At 38.7% G+C, this 18,668-nt stretch overlaps 1 protein-coding gene across 1 annotated transcript in view; it reads left to right on the forward strand.

Annotated features, from left to right (window-relative positions):
• Positions 1-18,668, forward strand: part of RAPGEF4 (Rap guanine nucleotide exchange factor 4) — a 209,532-nt gene that overhangs the window by 45,377 nt on the left and 145,487 nt on the right. Inside the window, exon 4 of the mRNA XM_081935427.1 lies at positions 9,738-9,884. Within this exon, the coding sequence (XP_081791553.1) occupies positions 9,738-9,884 (147 nt within the window). The remainder of the gene's footprint in view (positions 1-9,737; positions 9,885-18,668) is intronic.

Raw genomic sequence — 18,668 nt, forward strand, 5'->3', positions numbered from 1 at the left:
TGAAAATATTGTAATAGAGCAGCAGCCATGAGGTGACTACGATCACCACCTCCTGCACCTCAAAAATAATAAGACGTCCCCGAAAATAAGGCCAACTGCTTATTTTGGGGGAGGGGGCAAAAGAAAATAAGACCCTGTCTTATTTTTGGGGAAACAAGGTACCTACCTGTCCCTTTCCTGATCAAATGTTAAGGAATTGTGGATCGTTGTGGAGGCTGTCCAGCCACCTCTTAAGCATGAGGAGGCTCATAGAACAGTTGAAGGGAATGTCAAGGATGTATCAAAATTTCTAGGGAAGGAGGCCAGACGTTCCTTCCACCCTCCCACCAAAATAAGTGCTATTTTTTGCCTTAGGATTATTGTCTCTGAGCTTCTCAAAAGTCCTGTTTTCCAAAACTACTTTGTTCTTCTCCACTTCCTACATGTTATACTTTGAGCTCTCTAAATACCAACATTTATAATGATTCCATTTTCAGTGAAGCCTGCCGTAAAGTGCTTAGTCTGAATCCCTTGAATTAGACCAAACAAAGGGTATATTACTCAGGTTCGCTTTTGTTACTTGTAAATCTCATCTGGGGTTTTTATTTATATATATATTTGTGTTGTATTTGTGCTGATAAATAAATAAAGGGAGACTAGTATAGATCTATTTCAAGCTATTTAGCTCTCATCAGCTAGCCATACCCTTACTGGGATTCGAACTAGCTGATGAGAGCTAAATAGCTTGAAATAGATCTATACTAGTCTCCCTTTGTTTATTTATCAGCACAAATACAACACAAATATAAAAAGGCAACATTAAAAATATGGTTTTCTGCCTGGATGGTCTCCTGCAGTGAGCCGATAGACAGAAAGGGGGAGTAGTGAGTTCCCTCCCATATTTGGGCATACCAGGGGTTGTAACACACACACACACATACATACATACATACATACATACATACATACATACATACATACATATAATTTTTCTTTCCCTTTTACTTTTTCCACTCTCTGAAAAATCTAGAATATAAGATCTTTGGCCCATCTAGGGATAGCTGTCTAATTCTGAGATGAGACTATAATTCAGCATTAGAAGCACCTGATTTGTATTTATAAAATTCCAGATACAGGTTCTGGCATCTCCAGATGTGAATTCTCCCTGAAATATTGAAAAAACAACCCAGATCAGTCTAAATTATCTTGGGATAGATGGAGAAATGGAGCGGGTTACTAGAAGGCCTGTCAGTCATCCGCTGAGATCAAGATAGCTCCATCTGGATTGTGTTCTGGAGGGCCTTAAAGACCTGACTACACTCCCAGGCCCTGGACTGGAGTGCTTTGAGCTCTTTGGACATACAGGAGTCTGTGTGTTTTCTGTGCTTTAGCCAGTTTTGCCATTTTCTTCTCTATTTTTCATTTGTGGCCTATCTAGATTGTTTTTTTTTAATTCTTTCCTTACTCATATTGTATTTTATTCTGTTTGTTCTGTTGTGTGCCTCCCAAATTTGGTGGTGCCTAAATCAGTTCACAGGGACGCGGTGGCTCAGTGGCTAAGACACTGAGGTTGTCGATTAGAAAGATCGGCAGTTCAGCGGTTCGAATCCCTAGCGCTGCGTAACAGAGTGAGCTCCCGTTACTTGTCCCAGCTTCTGCCAACCTAGCAGTTCGAAAGCATGAAAAAATGCAAGTAGAAAAATAGGAACCACCTTTGGTGGGAAGGTAACAGCGGTGTTTAGTCATGCCGACCACATGACCATGTAGACATCTTCGGACAGCGCTGGCTCTTCAGCTTTGAAACAGAGATGAGCACCGCCCCCTAGAGTTGGGAACGACTAGCACATATGTGTGAGGGGAACCTTTATCTTTATTTTTAAATCAGTTCAATTCAATTATATTCCATTCAATTCAATTAAGGCCTCTTCCTATAAAATAAATCTATTTTTTATAATTCTACAAAATGTGGTCTTCGTTAATATTGCAAAGCAAAACAAACAATAAAAGAGATAAAGCTATTCAAATTTAAAATGTGAAAACCCAGGTTTCATTTTGTTGTCTCTTCAAAGTTATTTGATTTATTTGTATAGAAGCAGCAACTGTTGAAGTAACTGGTCAATCCAGGTATTACTGACACTTGTATTTGTTGTGAATAATAAACATGGGAAAAGTAAATTAATTTGCTTCTTTTATGCTGGATTGTGTTAATATCTGCAGAATTCTATACCACAAGAGGGCAGTGTTAGAATGAATAAAGTTACATTAAACTAAGCAGACTTAGAGCCCTTGCGGTATTAAATAATATCGTTTTTTCCCTTCATTGGTGTGTTGATTTGGCTACTCGACAAAAGTGCAGAAATAGAAACCCAGATTCTTGCAATGACTGTGACTTTAAGAGTAACTAATGCAGTTGAATATGGTAATTCACTGTTTTTAGTTACTAATTTACAGGTGCTACAATGAGAATAGTTTGTCTATATGTGAAAACCTAACTCTAGTGTCTGACTTCAATGGCCCTTTATTTCAGCAATTTTAAAAGCAAAAGTAGAAATAAGGAATCAGGAAAAGACTATTTTACAGCATTTCTGATTTTTTTCCATGATTTATATTACCGGTAACATAACTGGGCTATAAAATATGGATGACAGCTAGAAGGCAGCCAAGATTTAAAGTACGCAGAATGGGATATGCCTTTCTTAGGGGGCAGTGATGGATCCTGCATTTGCTCACCAGGGAAAAATAAAATAAATAGAAGCAGAACACAGCTATATCCACAGTGACAATCCTGGGAATTCATTTTTAATATTTAAGTAGCCTTGAAGAAAACGACCCAAGCATTGTTTTTGGGAGAAAGACTTTCAATGAAATAAAGGGACTTTTCTCCAAAGTTGGGCCTTGTGTGTGTGTGTGTGTGTGTGTGTGTGTGTGTGTGTGTGTGTTAAAGATAGATCTTTCATGTTCCTTCTTAGTTGCCACTTTCTACTTGGCGGAGAGAAGATAGTATGGAGAGAACAATTTATTTGCAATCATATATCTTTTGATGGTGTTAATGGGTAAATCTGTTCCATTCCGTTACTGCATCAATTCATACACAGTAGAACAAAAAATACTTCTGAATATATTTTTCATGCTCCTTCTCTATGAACTGCTGTTTGAATCTTAAAAATTCAAAGGCATACTTTTTGGATTTTTTTAGGATGAAGAAATACCTGTAGCCATTCTAGAAAGACACGTGTTGTTTCGTCTGTTTTCTCATTGTCATTTTTTGAAGCCAATTACTTCAGTCTCCCCGCCCCCTAAGACTTGTTTTCTATTTAAAAAGTGAGAAATGTTTTTGTCCTAATTCAACCTTTTGGAAATAGAGAGAGCCAACATTCAGGTCTTTATTTCCCAATGTATAGAATATCAGCTTTTGTAAAAAAAAATTCATCTTCCATATATGCTTTAAAGGTATTTTTCACTTGGAGACGTAGAAAAAAAAGGTAATGAATGAATGAGGATAAGCCAGATATTCAAGACTGTGATGTAATTCATTTAATAAACTGAAATAGTTTCCTAATGGATGAAACTCTGATAGCCTGTAAGATGTCATCTTCATAATGGTATATATATTTCTGTAGGCTGTTGCAGTAATATATATATATAAATAAGGTATATTAGAAAGCCTAAGGAGCATGATGGCTCATGTGGTTAGGTCGCTGGGTTGGAGGTTAGCAAGCCTGCGTTTAAGACCTGAATCCTGCCATGGGGCAAAGTGAGCTCCCATTCTTCATTGCAGCTCTTGCGGGGGACACGAAGGGAGTCTCCAACTGGTTATCCCCTAGGCAACAGTGATTTCACTGGCTAATCCTTTCAACCTGGAAGCGCTTCGGTGCTTCTAACATGAGTGCGATGTGGTTAGAAAGCATTATATTTAGAGTCTCATGTGCCTGTATCACATATTTTTCATATATCTTTAAAGTATGTTTTTCTCCTTTTTTTAAAAACAACTACATGTACATATTTTGGATTTCTGGAGTCTTCTGACTACCAAGTCTCCCAAAAGCCCATCTTAACTTTTTGTTTTTAAACAGCCATTCTATTTTGGCCACATCAAATAAGACATCCTTATTTGGTTTTAAGGATGTGATAGATCCCTTTTCTCATTCATCCTGCTTCATCCCTTTCCTGTCCTCTTTGAATTGGCTCTAGAGGTTGGCATGGAAAAAGAATCACCCTCTTCTAACTCAAAGCTGATCCTTGAAGTCCAGCAAAGAACATCTGGCCAGTCGTATGACTGCTGCTTTAATAACTTTAGGACTTCAGTCTTACTGATTTATACAGATATTAATGCCAACAGATAGAAAATGTCTTGAAAGAGGATATTTTGAAAATTTGGATGCCAAGTTAGGGAAGACTGGTTTTCTTTGAGCTTATTTTTTAACCCTAGTAGTTTCTGTGAAAGTTCGTCAGGGTTAATTTCTGTCTGACAATATTTGAACATATTGGCAAGACCAACAGAGTATACTGATGTCATTGGACAATTCATAAAGTAGGATTGTTAGCTGATGATAGAAAAAGAAAATTGGTTACTTTTAGACTTGTATGTTCCATACCAGCCAAATATAGAATAGGCGAGCAATACTTTCTTGGGATAATGCTAGAAGCTGTTATTGAATGCATAGTGACAGTAGACCAGGTATGAGTAAAGTGCAGCTCATAATATTGTAACCCCCAGAGCCCAGTAAATTGAGCAGGACTACCATTTTGGGACTTCTTTTTTTAAAAAAAATCTTAGTGGGTTTAAGGAGGATTAAATTGCAGAAATGTTTCCTGAACTTTACAGAGATTTAAAGCATAGACTTAATTAAAAAAAAACAATTTAGTCCTGGTCAAAAAGATGAATTTGCATTGGCTTGTTTTTTTTGTATTTTAAAGAGTAAAAATATATTTCCCCCTTTATCCCCCCACCTCTAATGAACTCCCCAAGCTCAGTTGCATTGTTGAAATTCCCTCTTCTGTTTGATTTTGAGTCTGAAAAAAACATAATAGACTGCAGAGTTTTATCAATCAGTAGAGGGCTCTGCAGTACTGAGGAAATAATTTTTAGCAATATTGCACCTTCTACTTAGGCAACCATTGTAGGAGGAGAGCTGTATTACTCTACGGTAGCAAAAAAGTGGAAGTCTTGTTTCACCTTTTTCGACAAGCAAATTTTATTAACAAACATAAGCTTTCACGAATTTCATCTCATTTCATCATACGTGCCTGATGAGACCTATCACTTTTGAGGCATAGGGATAGATTCTTGTGGGGACCAAATTCCCACAAGAAAATGAAATGAAATAAAATATAATAAAATAAGGAAAATAAATACATAGATATGAAATAATAAAATATAATAAAAGAAAACATACAAATACAGTAAAATAGAAAAGAATTAAAAATAAATGCCAGCGAAATACCATCCCACTTCTGAAGGTATTTTGGCATGCTATGCAAAGCCCAGAGCAACTGTCAACTCTTTCTTAAAAAACGTTTTCTGTAAAATTGGAAACTTCAAATTCTTATAGGTTTAAAGGCACCTACGTTTAATTTAACCCGAGTTATCTAAACCGGAAATAGGCACATACTCAATTCAGCTCAACTCAAAATTTATTTAGAGTACAAGGCCAATCACAAATAGGTGCAGATATAATACAATTTCATGGACCGTTATTATTATCATATACTTCATTCATTAAACATGAAACTCAAGTCAACTGAACATTCCAAAACGCATCACAAATACCATTGACTGGTGCTAATGGTTGATATGGGTTGCTGCCAATGTCCTAGGTATCAACCAAGTACCTTCTTAAGATGTATGATGTGCCAAGTAGCATCATCCTCATCCTCTTCGCTTTGAATCAGTCTTCTGGACAAATGTTTTCTTGAGAATATTTCAGTAGGGGTTTACCCTTGTTTTCTTCCTAAGGTTGAGATAGAAGGATTGGTCCAAGTCACCCAGTTGGCTTTGTCCTAAGCTGGGTTTCTATCCTGATTCTTTAACTATACCAAACAGATTCTCCTTTTATTAATTAACTCATAACACATTAGAATGTGCTATAAGATCATATTTGGCATGTATGCCTGTATAATATAATGGTTGTGCTCATTTTGATGACTCAAACAAATATCATGGGCAATGGAAAATGAATTGTATGACTATAAATAGCCTCATTTTCCTGCTGCAACAAAGAATTTGCTTGGGAGAAAATCCAGAATTATTATTTTGGATCAGAACTATTAAGTTTGGCAATAGATCTAAGAAATTTAAACCATGATATGAGGATGACAGCCTCCTCCATCAGTCCTCCCACAAGATGGTATTTTAGGTGTTGCTTGAAGGTAGAAATTATCTGTCAAATCTGTTAACTATTAATATTCTAATGTTCCATGTATTTGTCTAGTTCCCTTTTAAAATTATCTCGATCAGTAGCCATTACTAATGTTATTAGTTTAGGTATGTGTTATATAAAGAAGCATGCTCCATAGTTAGCTTCAGTGAAGAACCTCAAGATGTGAGAGTAAGATTCAGAATATTTAGATTCAGATATGTGTGAGAAAAAGAAAAACTTCCCACTTCCCACACCTTGGTTTGGGACACAGTGTATTCTCACTGCTTATTTAATACTCAGGTTTCTCCATGAACACTGACATTTTAAACCAGTTTTACCTTTCATTGGGACGTCGTGGCTCAGTGGCTAAGATGCTGAACTTGTCAATCAGAAGGTCGGCAGTTCAGCGTTTTGAATCCCTAGCGCCGTGTAACAGAGTGAGCTCCCGTTATTTGTCCCAGCTTCTGCCAACCTAGCAGTTGGAAAGCATGTAAAAATGCAAGTAGAAAAATAGGGGCCACCTTTGGTGGGAAGGTAACAGCATTCCATGTGCCTTCAGCATTTAGTCATGCAGGCCACATGACCATGGGGATGTCTTCGGACAGCGCTGGCTCTTTGGTTTTGAAACGGAAATGAGCACCACCCCTAGAGTCAGGAACGACTAGCATATATGTGCGAGGGGAACCTTTACCTTTACTTGTTATAGATGACTGAAGAATTTGACTTACAACATTAATTTCTGATGTTTCTAATCAACATTTTGCCCTTCCAGGTCAGATCTGCACCCATCCTTTGGGCCTTCTGAAAGACCTTGAAGACATGGTTGTGCCAACTAGTCTGGAGCCCCAATGGGGCTGTGGCACTTTGGAGGTGGATAATGGAGTAGATAGCATCGCAGTCCTCCCTCCATATGCACATTTTACCAATATATTAATTGAACTTTTATGTCAGAAATAAACCAGATGATTTAAGTTTTTGACTCACCTTTTCTGTAGAAAACTCAGTGGCTAACCCATCAGCTGGCAGCCAGCAGTGGGATATCTGCTAGTTCTCAGTTTCCAGAGAGAACACCTCAGGTTTTATCACGTTTTCAGAGTCTGATCATGAGAACAGCAGGAGTTCTTTGAGAGTTATGTTAAACCATTTAATTGGCTTGTGCCATTAAACAAATGGGCACCAAAAAGAGATAGTGCCTTTGGCCTCTAAGCTATCAAAAGAGCTTGCTGACTTTCCAGAAAAAAGTCCCTCATGTTTTATTAGTTTTTTTAAGTCACCCTAAATCTACAGTTGTGTATATGAACTTGGTTTCCTTTTTGTTCCTTCTCCAGTTATATTAAACTTTCTGAATTATGTTTTCTAAACTTAATTAGATTAATCATACTTCTAGGGCATAAGAAATGCTTCAAGTTACCCAATTTGTTTACTTTCTGAACAAGGTCTTTTTTACTTCTTTCTTGAAAAAGGACCATGGAGAGGTTTGATTTTTCACGGAAAGGGAAAATAGAACAAAAAGTAGCAGTATCACCTCTCTTAATTGCCCCGCTTTCCATATTGTGCTAAGGCCAAAAGTACATGGCTTAGTGTGATTGTGAAAATGGAAGTCCTGTGGTTAGTCAACCCATTGCACTTGAGTAAACCATGGCTTAGTGTAGTAACTGAAGCCAGCTATTGAATTCAAGTCAACGGGAGTTGGAAATCTCCCTTTCAGAATGAATCCTCTGCAATTAATTATTTTGATTTCCATCTTATGAATTCATCTCTTCAGACAAAGAAGTGAAGCGAACTATGGTTTATGCGTTGAACAAGCCTGAATATTTAAGAGATTATTACATTGTAATACCAGCTTCACCATTGTCTGTGTGTTCATTGTGATCTTGCCTGTGATAATCATGTCTATATATGTCCTGTTTTTTACAAATGCTCTATTTCTCACGATGACAAAGGGCCCTTGCTCCCTCATATCCATTCAAGTGGGAGTAGCAGGTGACAATAAGTACCTCATGAAACCATCATTTAAGTAATACAGTGTATGTAGAAGCGTCAAATGTCATACCATCGTTACACAATTGTGACATTTGCATGATGACGTTATGACACGTGTTATTTTGACCTCAGTATGGTTTGTTATGAACTGCTTTCTTTGCTCAATGGATAGAGCACAGGTTTTTTTGAACAAAAATCATTGGCATCAGCAGACAGGGCTTCTGTCTAAAAAAGGTAGAATCAATGGTATTTCAATATTGGGGATATTATGCTGGGGAGATAATAGATTGGTATTAGGCTGTTTTCTATGTTTCTAAAATGTTAAAGATAATGAGTCATCGAAGTACTGTTAATAGAATGAGAGAAATTATGAATCAAAGATGAAATAATTAGGTGATGTCCTGTAACATACAAATAATATTAAAATAAGAACAAAAAGAACATTTTGAATGTAATGCCTTGTATATCGGTAACTGCTAAGACTAAACAAGATGCCTAATTCTTGGTCCCATTGTTCATTTATTAAATCTTATTTTTTAGTATCATCCTTCCAAACAAACAAGCAAGCAAGCAAACAAACATTACATGCATACATACATACACTGCTTTTGTCCAGAAATTAAATAAGCAAGTAACTGCAGTAAAGCAGGATGTTGAAAAAGTTGTGGAGGTATAATGCGGTACAACATTTAGGCAAGTTCCCAAATACAATGGATTGGCTTACTGCAGTCTGAAGTAACTGCAGTAGTAAGACCACCTAATAACAATAGTACTTAGACTTATGTACCGTTTGATAGTGCTTTCCAGCCCACTCTAAAGCAGTTTAAAGAGACCGCATATTGCCCTCAACAATCTGGACCCTAATTTTATTGAATTTGGAAGGATGGAAGGCTGACTAACCTTCCAAATGGTTGATTCTGAATCTTGAATCAAATCTCAGGATTGAAGGATTTGAACTCCTACCAATGGGAAGAAGTATTTGTTCAATTTGCCCATCATCCTAAAATAAACTTGCCTGAACGTCTCTAGCAAAACATCAGTTAACCACTAGATGATAGCAAAGAGACTTTTATCTATTTGCTGCAGTGTAGTAGATGTTCAGATTTGTTACAGCAGAAATATGGTAACACTGTGTAATGTGAGCACTAGACTTTGATAATAGAAAGCCACTCGTTAGAGAACAGATGCCATTTTTTAAATTATTACTTGATGTAGACAAAACATTCAGAGCAGACACATTAGTTTGAACTAGCACAAGACTTCCCTAAAGGACAAATGTACTATTTGTAGGAAATGACTTGTCATTTCCTAAGCATTGTTCCCAACTGAAGATAGTATGTCTTTGGCAAGACAGTGGTTCCTACATCCTTTGACATCCAAAGGCTGAGTGCCTGTCTCTTTAACTCTGCTTCACAGGATGCTGTGACAATATGCACCTTGGGAATAGGGACAGCGTTTGGAGAGTCGGTCTTGGATAACACCCCTCGTCATGCTACCATTGTTACAAGAGAAAACAGTGAACTCCTGCGCATTGAGCAGAAAGATTTCAAGGCACTTTGGGAGGTAAGCTCAAAAGACTGATTGAACCAAGCTAACATAGGGAGATGGAACAAAGGTCAAGCCGTCTAAATCATACAGTATATATTGCATGGATAGGTTATCTGTACATTCAGTGGAGCAGATTGCAGTTCTTCATAAGCTTTGTGACAGTATCTTGCTTCAGTGAAGTATTTTTCAGAATGGTAGCGAAGAGAACCCAAAACATTTTCAACAAATTGGCAGATTGTTATTTTTGAGGTGCACATAAATACTTTTGTTTTAATAAAAGGCTCTCCATTCCCCTTTTCTTTTTAAAAGTCATTTATGTGTGCATCTGTAATCTGACATATTTTTTGTTTTGTCATTTCTTCTATGAAATACTTTATTAAATATTTATTATATTGAAATGGTTTGACTTTTGTTTGATAATCACGTAACTGTTATCCAGTTACACAGTGTGAAAAGTTAGGTGCTGTTGGAGATTTGTGATGTTTTGGGCAAAGAATGTTGTAAACAGTTTGAGGAATTTTAGAATTAGTAGCAAAACGAGGTTAAATTCGAAAAATAACCTCATTAATTGGTGAATGGGAGATGGAAGCACTCACTTTTTAACTAGTTGTGTCTTCATGTGTAGTAGCCATAGTTCATCCTTAACATACTAATCTGCTAGATTTTGGAGAGTAATATTTTAAAACTCGAAAACATGATGAAATATAGGAAGTCTTAACTCACACCAATAAAATAAGCTGATGTCTCCTGAGCTCATTGAGTAATATTTTTATTTTTAATATAATCATTCCATCTTCAGTTGAACAGTGTGTTTGTCTGGGTACATAGCTAGATGTTCTTTAGGGCATTTGGAGTGTTAGCCTCAGGAATGTACTTATTTTAATCTACAGACCTGATATTCTGTGGTGCATGGCCTTTAATTGTCAAGCTATAAAAACATTATGTTTTCCTGATAGGGAAAACATTTCCCCGTGGTTGCATTTCCCCGTTTTGGACAGTAATTTAAGACATATGGAGCTGGAGACATCCTTTACATACATCATTAGACTTAATACTAATCCCTTGACAAATATTTTTGGCTAGATCATGAACAGGGAGATTGGCTTCAATAATATATGGGCCGTTCCAGAAAAAAAAATCATTAAAGAATTTGATGTATATAGTGCAATCTTTCCCTTTGCCACTTGTGCGTTTTATTTCATAGAACCTGTATCCAGAAATATTATCAGATGGCAGGCAAACATAAGGCGGAGTAAGGTAATTGCTGCAATTATTGATGTTGCAGGACAATGAGAAGTTAACGAATGTACTTATGGGTTAGAGTTGCGCTGCATCTCCAAAGTACCTTTATATTTCAAACCTTTGCCCTGTTGCCAGATTCGTAGGGAGACTCAGTTGCCATGTGATCAGTTGATGAGGAAGTCAAACCATGGCTTTGTGTGAGATAGGAAGATGCTTTGGGCTACGTCTGGATTTTAATTAGACCCTGGTCCTCCATTTCCTCCTTCTTTCCATAGAACAGTTGTCCTTTTGACAAGCCTAGGGAAGTAAACTGTAATTGTTTTCCAAACCACCCTCACTAGCTCGGTAATTGTTCAGTGAAAAGAACAAATATTACCCTTCTTTTGCCAACCCTTCCAAAACGGGCTATTTCCTTTCCCTCTGATGGCGGCTACTGTTTAAATAACATCTTGTCCATGAACATCTGCTCTGCTACATATCATGTTCATCCATAGAGACATCTAGCTTTACACAGGCAGCTGTGGTAGCAGCTTGCATGAGATAAAAGTTCTCCTGGAGGATTAAGATGTCCGATCTCTTATCTGTGAAACGCAATAACTTCCCTTGGGCTTTTAATATTTCATTTTTGAAATAGGAAAACTCCAAACCCTCAAATTGCTCTCATGGGCTAATCTATGAGTTTTGATATTGATTTCTGCGCCTGAGAAACCTCAGCAGCATACAGTATGGAATATTACAATTCATTTTTTCTCTTGCCAATATCCTTCAGTGTGTATGTCAAGAGTTAATGAGCAAATTAATTTACTTATAGATATTATAAAATGCAGTACTTACTACATTTTCAGGTGTTAATCTCCAATTTGCCTGCTGAGGTTCAGATAGGAAGAGAATGAATTTTGGGGGGATTTCACTTATTTTTGGAGCATTATCTTACTGCGATATATAGCTTAAACTTTCTGGGGTGACAAGAGAAAAACAAGTATTTTCATTCTTGAGGACTAAAGAAATAAGCATTGAGAAATGAAATAATCATGACAAGAAGGCAAGTATAATGTATAAGTACAGTCTTTTCTATATAAGATTCCTAAAGATTTTGCTTAATTTGTGCAGAAATGGCAAGCAGTGATTCAATAACCAATAAGATCTTATCTCATGTTCTTCTGAGCACATGATTCATGTTGGAATATTAATCTAAAATCTAATTTCTGAGCTACTGGCTTTAAAAAACTAAGATTATTAACATCCATTTAAGAAACATCAAATTAGGCAAATAATGGTAATGTTACATAATTATCACATGGATTATTTGAAAGGATCAAATGATTTTTAAAAACCAACTAAATTTAAAAGATGTAACTCAAATGCATATGTTTAACCCATTCAACAGTTGTGAGAAAGTATGTACAAATGACAATTTTGCACTGATGAAAGCACATACTTTCACACAAGTATGAGATGGGTAAATACTCACAAATATATATAGCTTCTAATGTTAAACAAAGTATTACATTTTAAGAATATTGATCTAATATTACCCTGTTTCCCCAAGAATAAGACCTTTCTGGATAATAAGCCTAATTGGGCTTTTGAGCGCATGCGCTAAAATAAGCGCTCCTCCGAAAATAAGCCCTCACCAAAAGTATTGCAATACAGTAGGTGACCATGCTCTCAGTCTCCTGCACCTCAAAAATAATAAGTCCTCCCCGAAAATAAGGCCAAGTGCTTATTTCGGGGGTCAAAAGAAAATAAGACCCTGTCTTATTTTTGGGAAAACATGGTGGGCATTTACATTGATTTGTAGTGAAATTGAGGTGAATGTAGTCTGGAGTCCCAGGAGGGAAGGACTCTTTTCCAGAGGGCAAAGGGAAAGGAAACCTTGGAATGTCTGATAGGCAGGAAGAAGGACGTACCCTCCCTAGCAGTTCCCAGAATATAGCTATAGTCATGCAAATAGTTGCTTTAATCTGGCAAGATCCTTCTGTAAATGAACAATAGTAAAGAAACTTCTCAGAAGCAATTCCAAGTATCATTTATAGTTCTTCAAGCTTGAGAGAAGTAGATATAAAAACATTCCATGAGAGTGGTTAATGATGGAATTGCTGTTCATATGATTAAGAAATGATTACGTTTCAGATGAATTAAAGATTGAGATTGTGAAGTTGGCTTATTTGATCAAAAATAAAACAAGGTACGTTTATTGCCTCTGACAACCCTTTATGGACTGTCTACTGAGACCAAGACTGAAAAGAAGATTCATGGGTTTAATTTGTAGATATAATACGGAATTTTAAAAAATGTTTATAACCTTGGAGGGAGGGAGGAGTCGGTTTAAGCCCTCTGGAGGCTTCAGGGACTTCCGGTTTGCTCGTAGGGTCCTTTTTAGTCCTCCAGAGGCTTCAGGGAAGCCTCCTGAAGGTCTCTGAAGCCTCTGGAGGGCTTAAACTGACCCTACGAGCAAACCGGAAGTCTGTTCCCAAACTTCCGGTTTGCCCATAGGGCCGTTTTTTTGCGCTCCGGAGGCTTCCAGGGGGGGAGCTCTTTTCGCCCTCCCCAGGCTCCTATAAAGCCTCTGGAGCCAGGGGAGGGTGAAAAGTGGCTTTAAAAAAGGCTGAACTCAGCTGGCATGCGCGCACTGGCCAGCTGACAGGGCAATGCCTCACCTGCCCTGACAAATGGCTCCATGTGCCACCTGTGACACGCGTGCCATAGGTTCGCCATCCCAAATTTATAGTCTTAATGCAGAGTGTCAAACTCGTGGACCACAGGGTGGATGCATCATGTGCTGGCCATGCCCACCCCCATTTTAGTGAAGGGGGGAAGTTGTGATGCATCACATGACATGATGTCACCGCGAGTTTGACAGCCCTGTCTTAATGTGATGCGTGGAAAGCACCTGCCTCCTTGTGAGTAAGCCATGGTTCCAGATCAGAGTTTCTCAACCTTGGCCAAGATGAATAGACCCAACTCCCAGAATTCTGCACATTTTAAAGTGCCTACGGTTGATAAACACTGCTCCAGATTATGAGTACCTGCAGACCAGTGGTGCAATTCAGCCGGTTCTATCCGGTTCGGCCGAACCGGTAGCGGTGGCGGCGGAAGGCTCCACCCACCCACCCGGAGGGCATCACGTCCCATTTTTGACAATCTGTGCATGCGCGGAAGGTCCGCTGCATGCGTAGAGGTGGTGCGTGTGCTCACATTTGCGAACCGGTAGCGAAAGTAAGTTGATTTCACTCTTGCTGCAGATTCTGGTTGCTAAGCATAAAGACTGCTCTGAAGAAAGAGGAGGATGAGGGGGGGGGGGGTGTTGGAGAAGAAAGGCAGAGGACAACAAAGAGAACCCTGTAGAGACAACATCTGCTGGATTACTTTTATCAGGCCTATGTAAGCAACTTCCCACACCCTTCTCTGCTGCTTGGCTCAGCTCATTGCCCAGACAGAGAAAAAGAAAAGTGGCTCCTCACATTGGAAAGCCTTACTAAGAAGAAACGAAAGGGGCCAGGGATTAGTTAGGTAAGGAGATTCCATATGCTCACAGCCAAGTATATAGATACTATGACAGCAAGAGACCAAGCCTCAAATCGCTGCTTCTGGATCCATTTATTTCCTCAATTAGATATTCTGAGAGTTAATTTGACTTCTTGGTTTGGATTGTTGAGGCCCCAAGCAATCTGTTTTTATTGTCAGTCTCTCTCCCTGAATGTTCAAGGGATTGAGGAGAATAAAGTTCAACATGTTTTCTGCTTCTTTGGAGAGTCCATTTTTTGCAATAGTTACTCAGTAGTCAGAACCCCACTTTTCTGTCTATAAGAGTCTCTGCGCACCGAACTTCAGGTGAAATAGAATTAAGTCTTAAGTTTTAAAACTCTTTTAAATAAAGAGATCATGAGATTGTTCAAGTAACTAATGACAGAGTTGCTGTCTGTCAGACTGAAGCATATTAAAACTTTGCTAAAACTTTGCTAAAAATGGGGGGGGGGGAGTTCAGATAATCCTACTGTATATAGAATAAAGATTATTTATTTTCAAAGAGACCAAGGCTAGCAAACAAGTTAGAATTTTATATTAAAATAATTCAAACCTCTAATAAATCTTATCGGAAGTTCCTTGTCCTGTCATTGTCTCTAAAAACTATTCATTGTGTCTAAAAACTATTCATTGTCCAGACTTTTTAACCAGGTACTGTATATCAAGGCTGCCTGATTCCTCACTTCATACTCCGTTCCTAAAAATAAAAGTTGTGTGTATGTGTTGTTTTAATAAAGATTGGATTATCTAGCAATAACTCAGGGTCCCTCATACCCCTCCTAGCAAGTTAGAATCAGAAACTAGTATTTGTCCTTAGTCTCTGATTTTGGCTTGTTAGACAGCCGTAAGCCAAAGGATCTTAGATGAGATGTAACATTAAGTGAAACTGCAAGCCAGCATGAGCCAGCAGTGTGCGACACCAGCCAAAAAAGCCAACACGGCTCTAGGCTGCATAAACAGAGGGATAGAATCAAGATCACGTGAAGTGTTAATACCACTTTATAATGCCTTGGTAAGGCTACACTTGGAATACTGCATCCAGTTTTGGTCACCATGAAGGGGACTGGAGCAGTGGTGGGTTGCAGGCGGTACACCCTGGTACAGGCGTACTGGATCCTGCTCAGAGCACCAGGTACCTGTTGTCGTCCAGCAGCGGCCGGCTGAGTTGTTGGTGGACTCTGACAGCTCAGACCATTATGGGACTGCTGTGGAGGATGCGGAAGACTCTGGAGGGTGTTTGGAGTCAGAGCAGGAACTAGAGAAGCCTGTTGGCCACTAGGTGGCATCTGAGTCAGGGAGCAGTGAGGAGGAACAGAGGGAGGTTGTCCCTGATGTGCGTATGCGTAGAATTGATAAGAGAAAAGAACAGCTGTGGAGAAGACGTCATAGAAGGAAGTAAGGACAGCTCGTTAAGGGTGTGGCCCCTCCAAAGAGTTTATAAGTGGAGCGAAGGGAGGGGGATCTTTGCAGGAGACAACAGTCCATATTCAAGCCATTGCGAAAGCCTTCTGTAAGTGTTATTTTGTTTTTGTGAAGAGAACTTTCTAGGCTCCCAGCCAAGGGTTGGCTTTATCTATGTAATTAGTCATGGGAGACAGCCAAGCCTGGGTCTGCATATTCCTTGTATTCACAGGACAGAACAGTACCATTCCGGTACGGTGCTCCAGAGGGCCCGCCCGCCCACCCGCCCAAGCTCCTTACCTGTGCTTTAAGCATTTGGCACTTCTGTGCACGCCCATGGCCTGTACAGCATCTGCTCAATGCTCCACCAAGAAGCTGGAGCATCGCGAGTTTTGCGGAAGCGTCATTTGACACTACAACACATGTGCGTGCCCCATGCATGAGCGGATGCGTCGCGTGCATGTGGGTGACTCCAGCACCCACCACTGGACTGGAGGCTAAAACATATAAAGAATAGTTCCTGCAATTAGGTATTAGATGAAAAGAGGGACTAGGGGAGACATGATTGCAGTCTTCCAATATCTCAGGGACTGAGAAGAAGAGGGAGTCTGCCACAGAGAAGAGGGAGTCAAGCCAAAGTACCTGAATGCAGGATAAGAAGCAATGGATGAAAACTAATCAAGGAGAGAAGCAACTTAGAACTGAGGAGAAAGTTCCTGACAGTTAGAACAATTAATCAATGGAACAACTTGCCTCCAAAAGTTGTGAATGCCCCAACACTGGAAGTCTTTAAGAAGATAACCATTTGTCTGAAGTGGTGTAGGGTTTCCTGTCTAGTCAGAGGGTTGGATGAGAAGACCTCCAAGGTCCCTTCCAACTCTGTTATTCTATTCTATTCTACCCTACTCTACTCTACTCTTTTCTATTATATGAAACACAGATTCGGGTTCTCTGGTTTGTTAGCTGTTCCACTTGACACAAGAGCAAGTAGAAGTGATCGGGCATGGTGGACGTGCTCAATACTGATATATCGGAATTTGCACAAATGCTGTAAGCTGTGTGATATTCTTGACAGCTGATCATAATAATTTCACAACAGCGATAATGGCACTTGGGTAGCATGTGAAGGCCATTATTGGGGAACTATAAGCAATAGCTGTAGGCCCTAACAATAAACCAATGACAGTGTCCTTGGAGTGTACGTGTGTGCATTTTCTAGCTAAGACATTTCTGCACTTCAAATTGAGGCAGGAACCTTCTCTTTCCTTATTGTTGCTTTCCTCATCTCTTTTCACACCATTAGCAGTGTTGATATATATATATATTTATTGTCTTATTCTTTAGCATAGACGACATGAGCCAAGACTGCAGCATAGAGTACAGGAGAGAAAGGAAAATATAATTCAGTTGCATAGAAATTATTCCAATAATGCCTTATCACAGAACATTTACCTCTTAAAATATTGATGACCTGGTGTGTTGACCAGCTCAGGTACAGCAGTGTAAATGTCTGAAATGTTAATTTTTAAAGATACTATCAGGTCCTTAAAAATGTAGCAAGAAACTTGAGTATTTATATGGTACATATCCTCTTTTGTGCAGTTATCCCTTGCTTATTTGACTGTCTCATTGAATGACAGTTGAAAGATATGATGATGTAAAAAGAAAAAAAAGCTTTGCGACCAGTCCTGAGATTTGCAACATCACCTTTTCCATGTTTCTATCTGGATTGGGACAAGCAGAGTTAATGGAATACATGGAAGTGAAGTCACAAGTCGCAGTCAAGTGAGGTTTTGCTTTACCATCCATAGTGGCTTACTTAATGACCAAGTGGGAAGTGATGTTGTAAATCCATCGCCATCAAATGATTTTCCGCTTAGCGACTGCAGCACTTAGCAACAGACTTGCTGGTTCCAATCGATAGTTGCTATCTGTAGTGTAGGAGGTAAAATGTGCTCAGGTCAAGTTCTGGGCATTGTATTTATCTTTTGATGTATTTATCTTGAGTCAGTAATTCATTTTATTTTGCAGGCTGCTAACAAAGACAATACCCTGAAGAATTAGGGACAGAGTCTAATGATGTACTTCATTGATTAAATAAAAATTAAATAATACATACTCCATTGCTAAAGGAGCTTACTTTTTGGGAAGCATTGATAATGCAGATTGAAGGTTGGAAGTGGATGTTAAAAAAAATAAAGTTTATATTCAAGGACCTCAGTAATTGGTTGAGTTATTATTCCCCTTGCTATTGGATATCCATTTGCTGCCTTGTTAAAATATAAAACTGCTTTCCAAATTGCAAAATATGAAACCTATTGAGGATTCTACAGACTACAATTCTGTGTTTCTAAAAAGTTAAACAAGTTGATCCATGGCAGGAGGACATTGTCATCACACAGTAAAGGTTGACAATTTCCCGCATTGTTGAGTGGTTTGCATAACTCCAATTAATGGCAACAGTGCCCAGATAGAACATGCCCAGCCAGTAAATCCTGCTAGTATGCTTGTTCCCTTGCGCCACGCATCAAATTGCTGGTCTCCTCGGAGAGTGCTTCAGAAAAGGTTAATTAAATTAGTGCATGTTGATTAAATGCCCAGGCCACACAACAAGATGATAAAAACAAA

This window comes from Natrix helvetica (genome assembly GCF_964273705.1).
Source record: "Natrix helvetica genome assembly, chromosome: 1".
NCBI lineage: Eukaryota > Metazoa > Chordata > Lepidosauria > Squamata > Natricidae > Natrix > Natrix helvetica.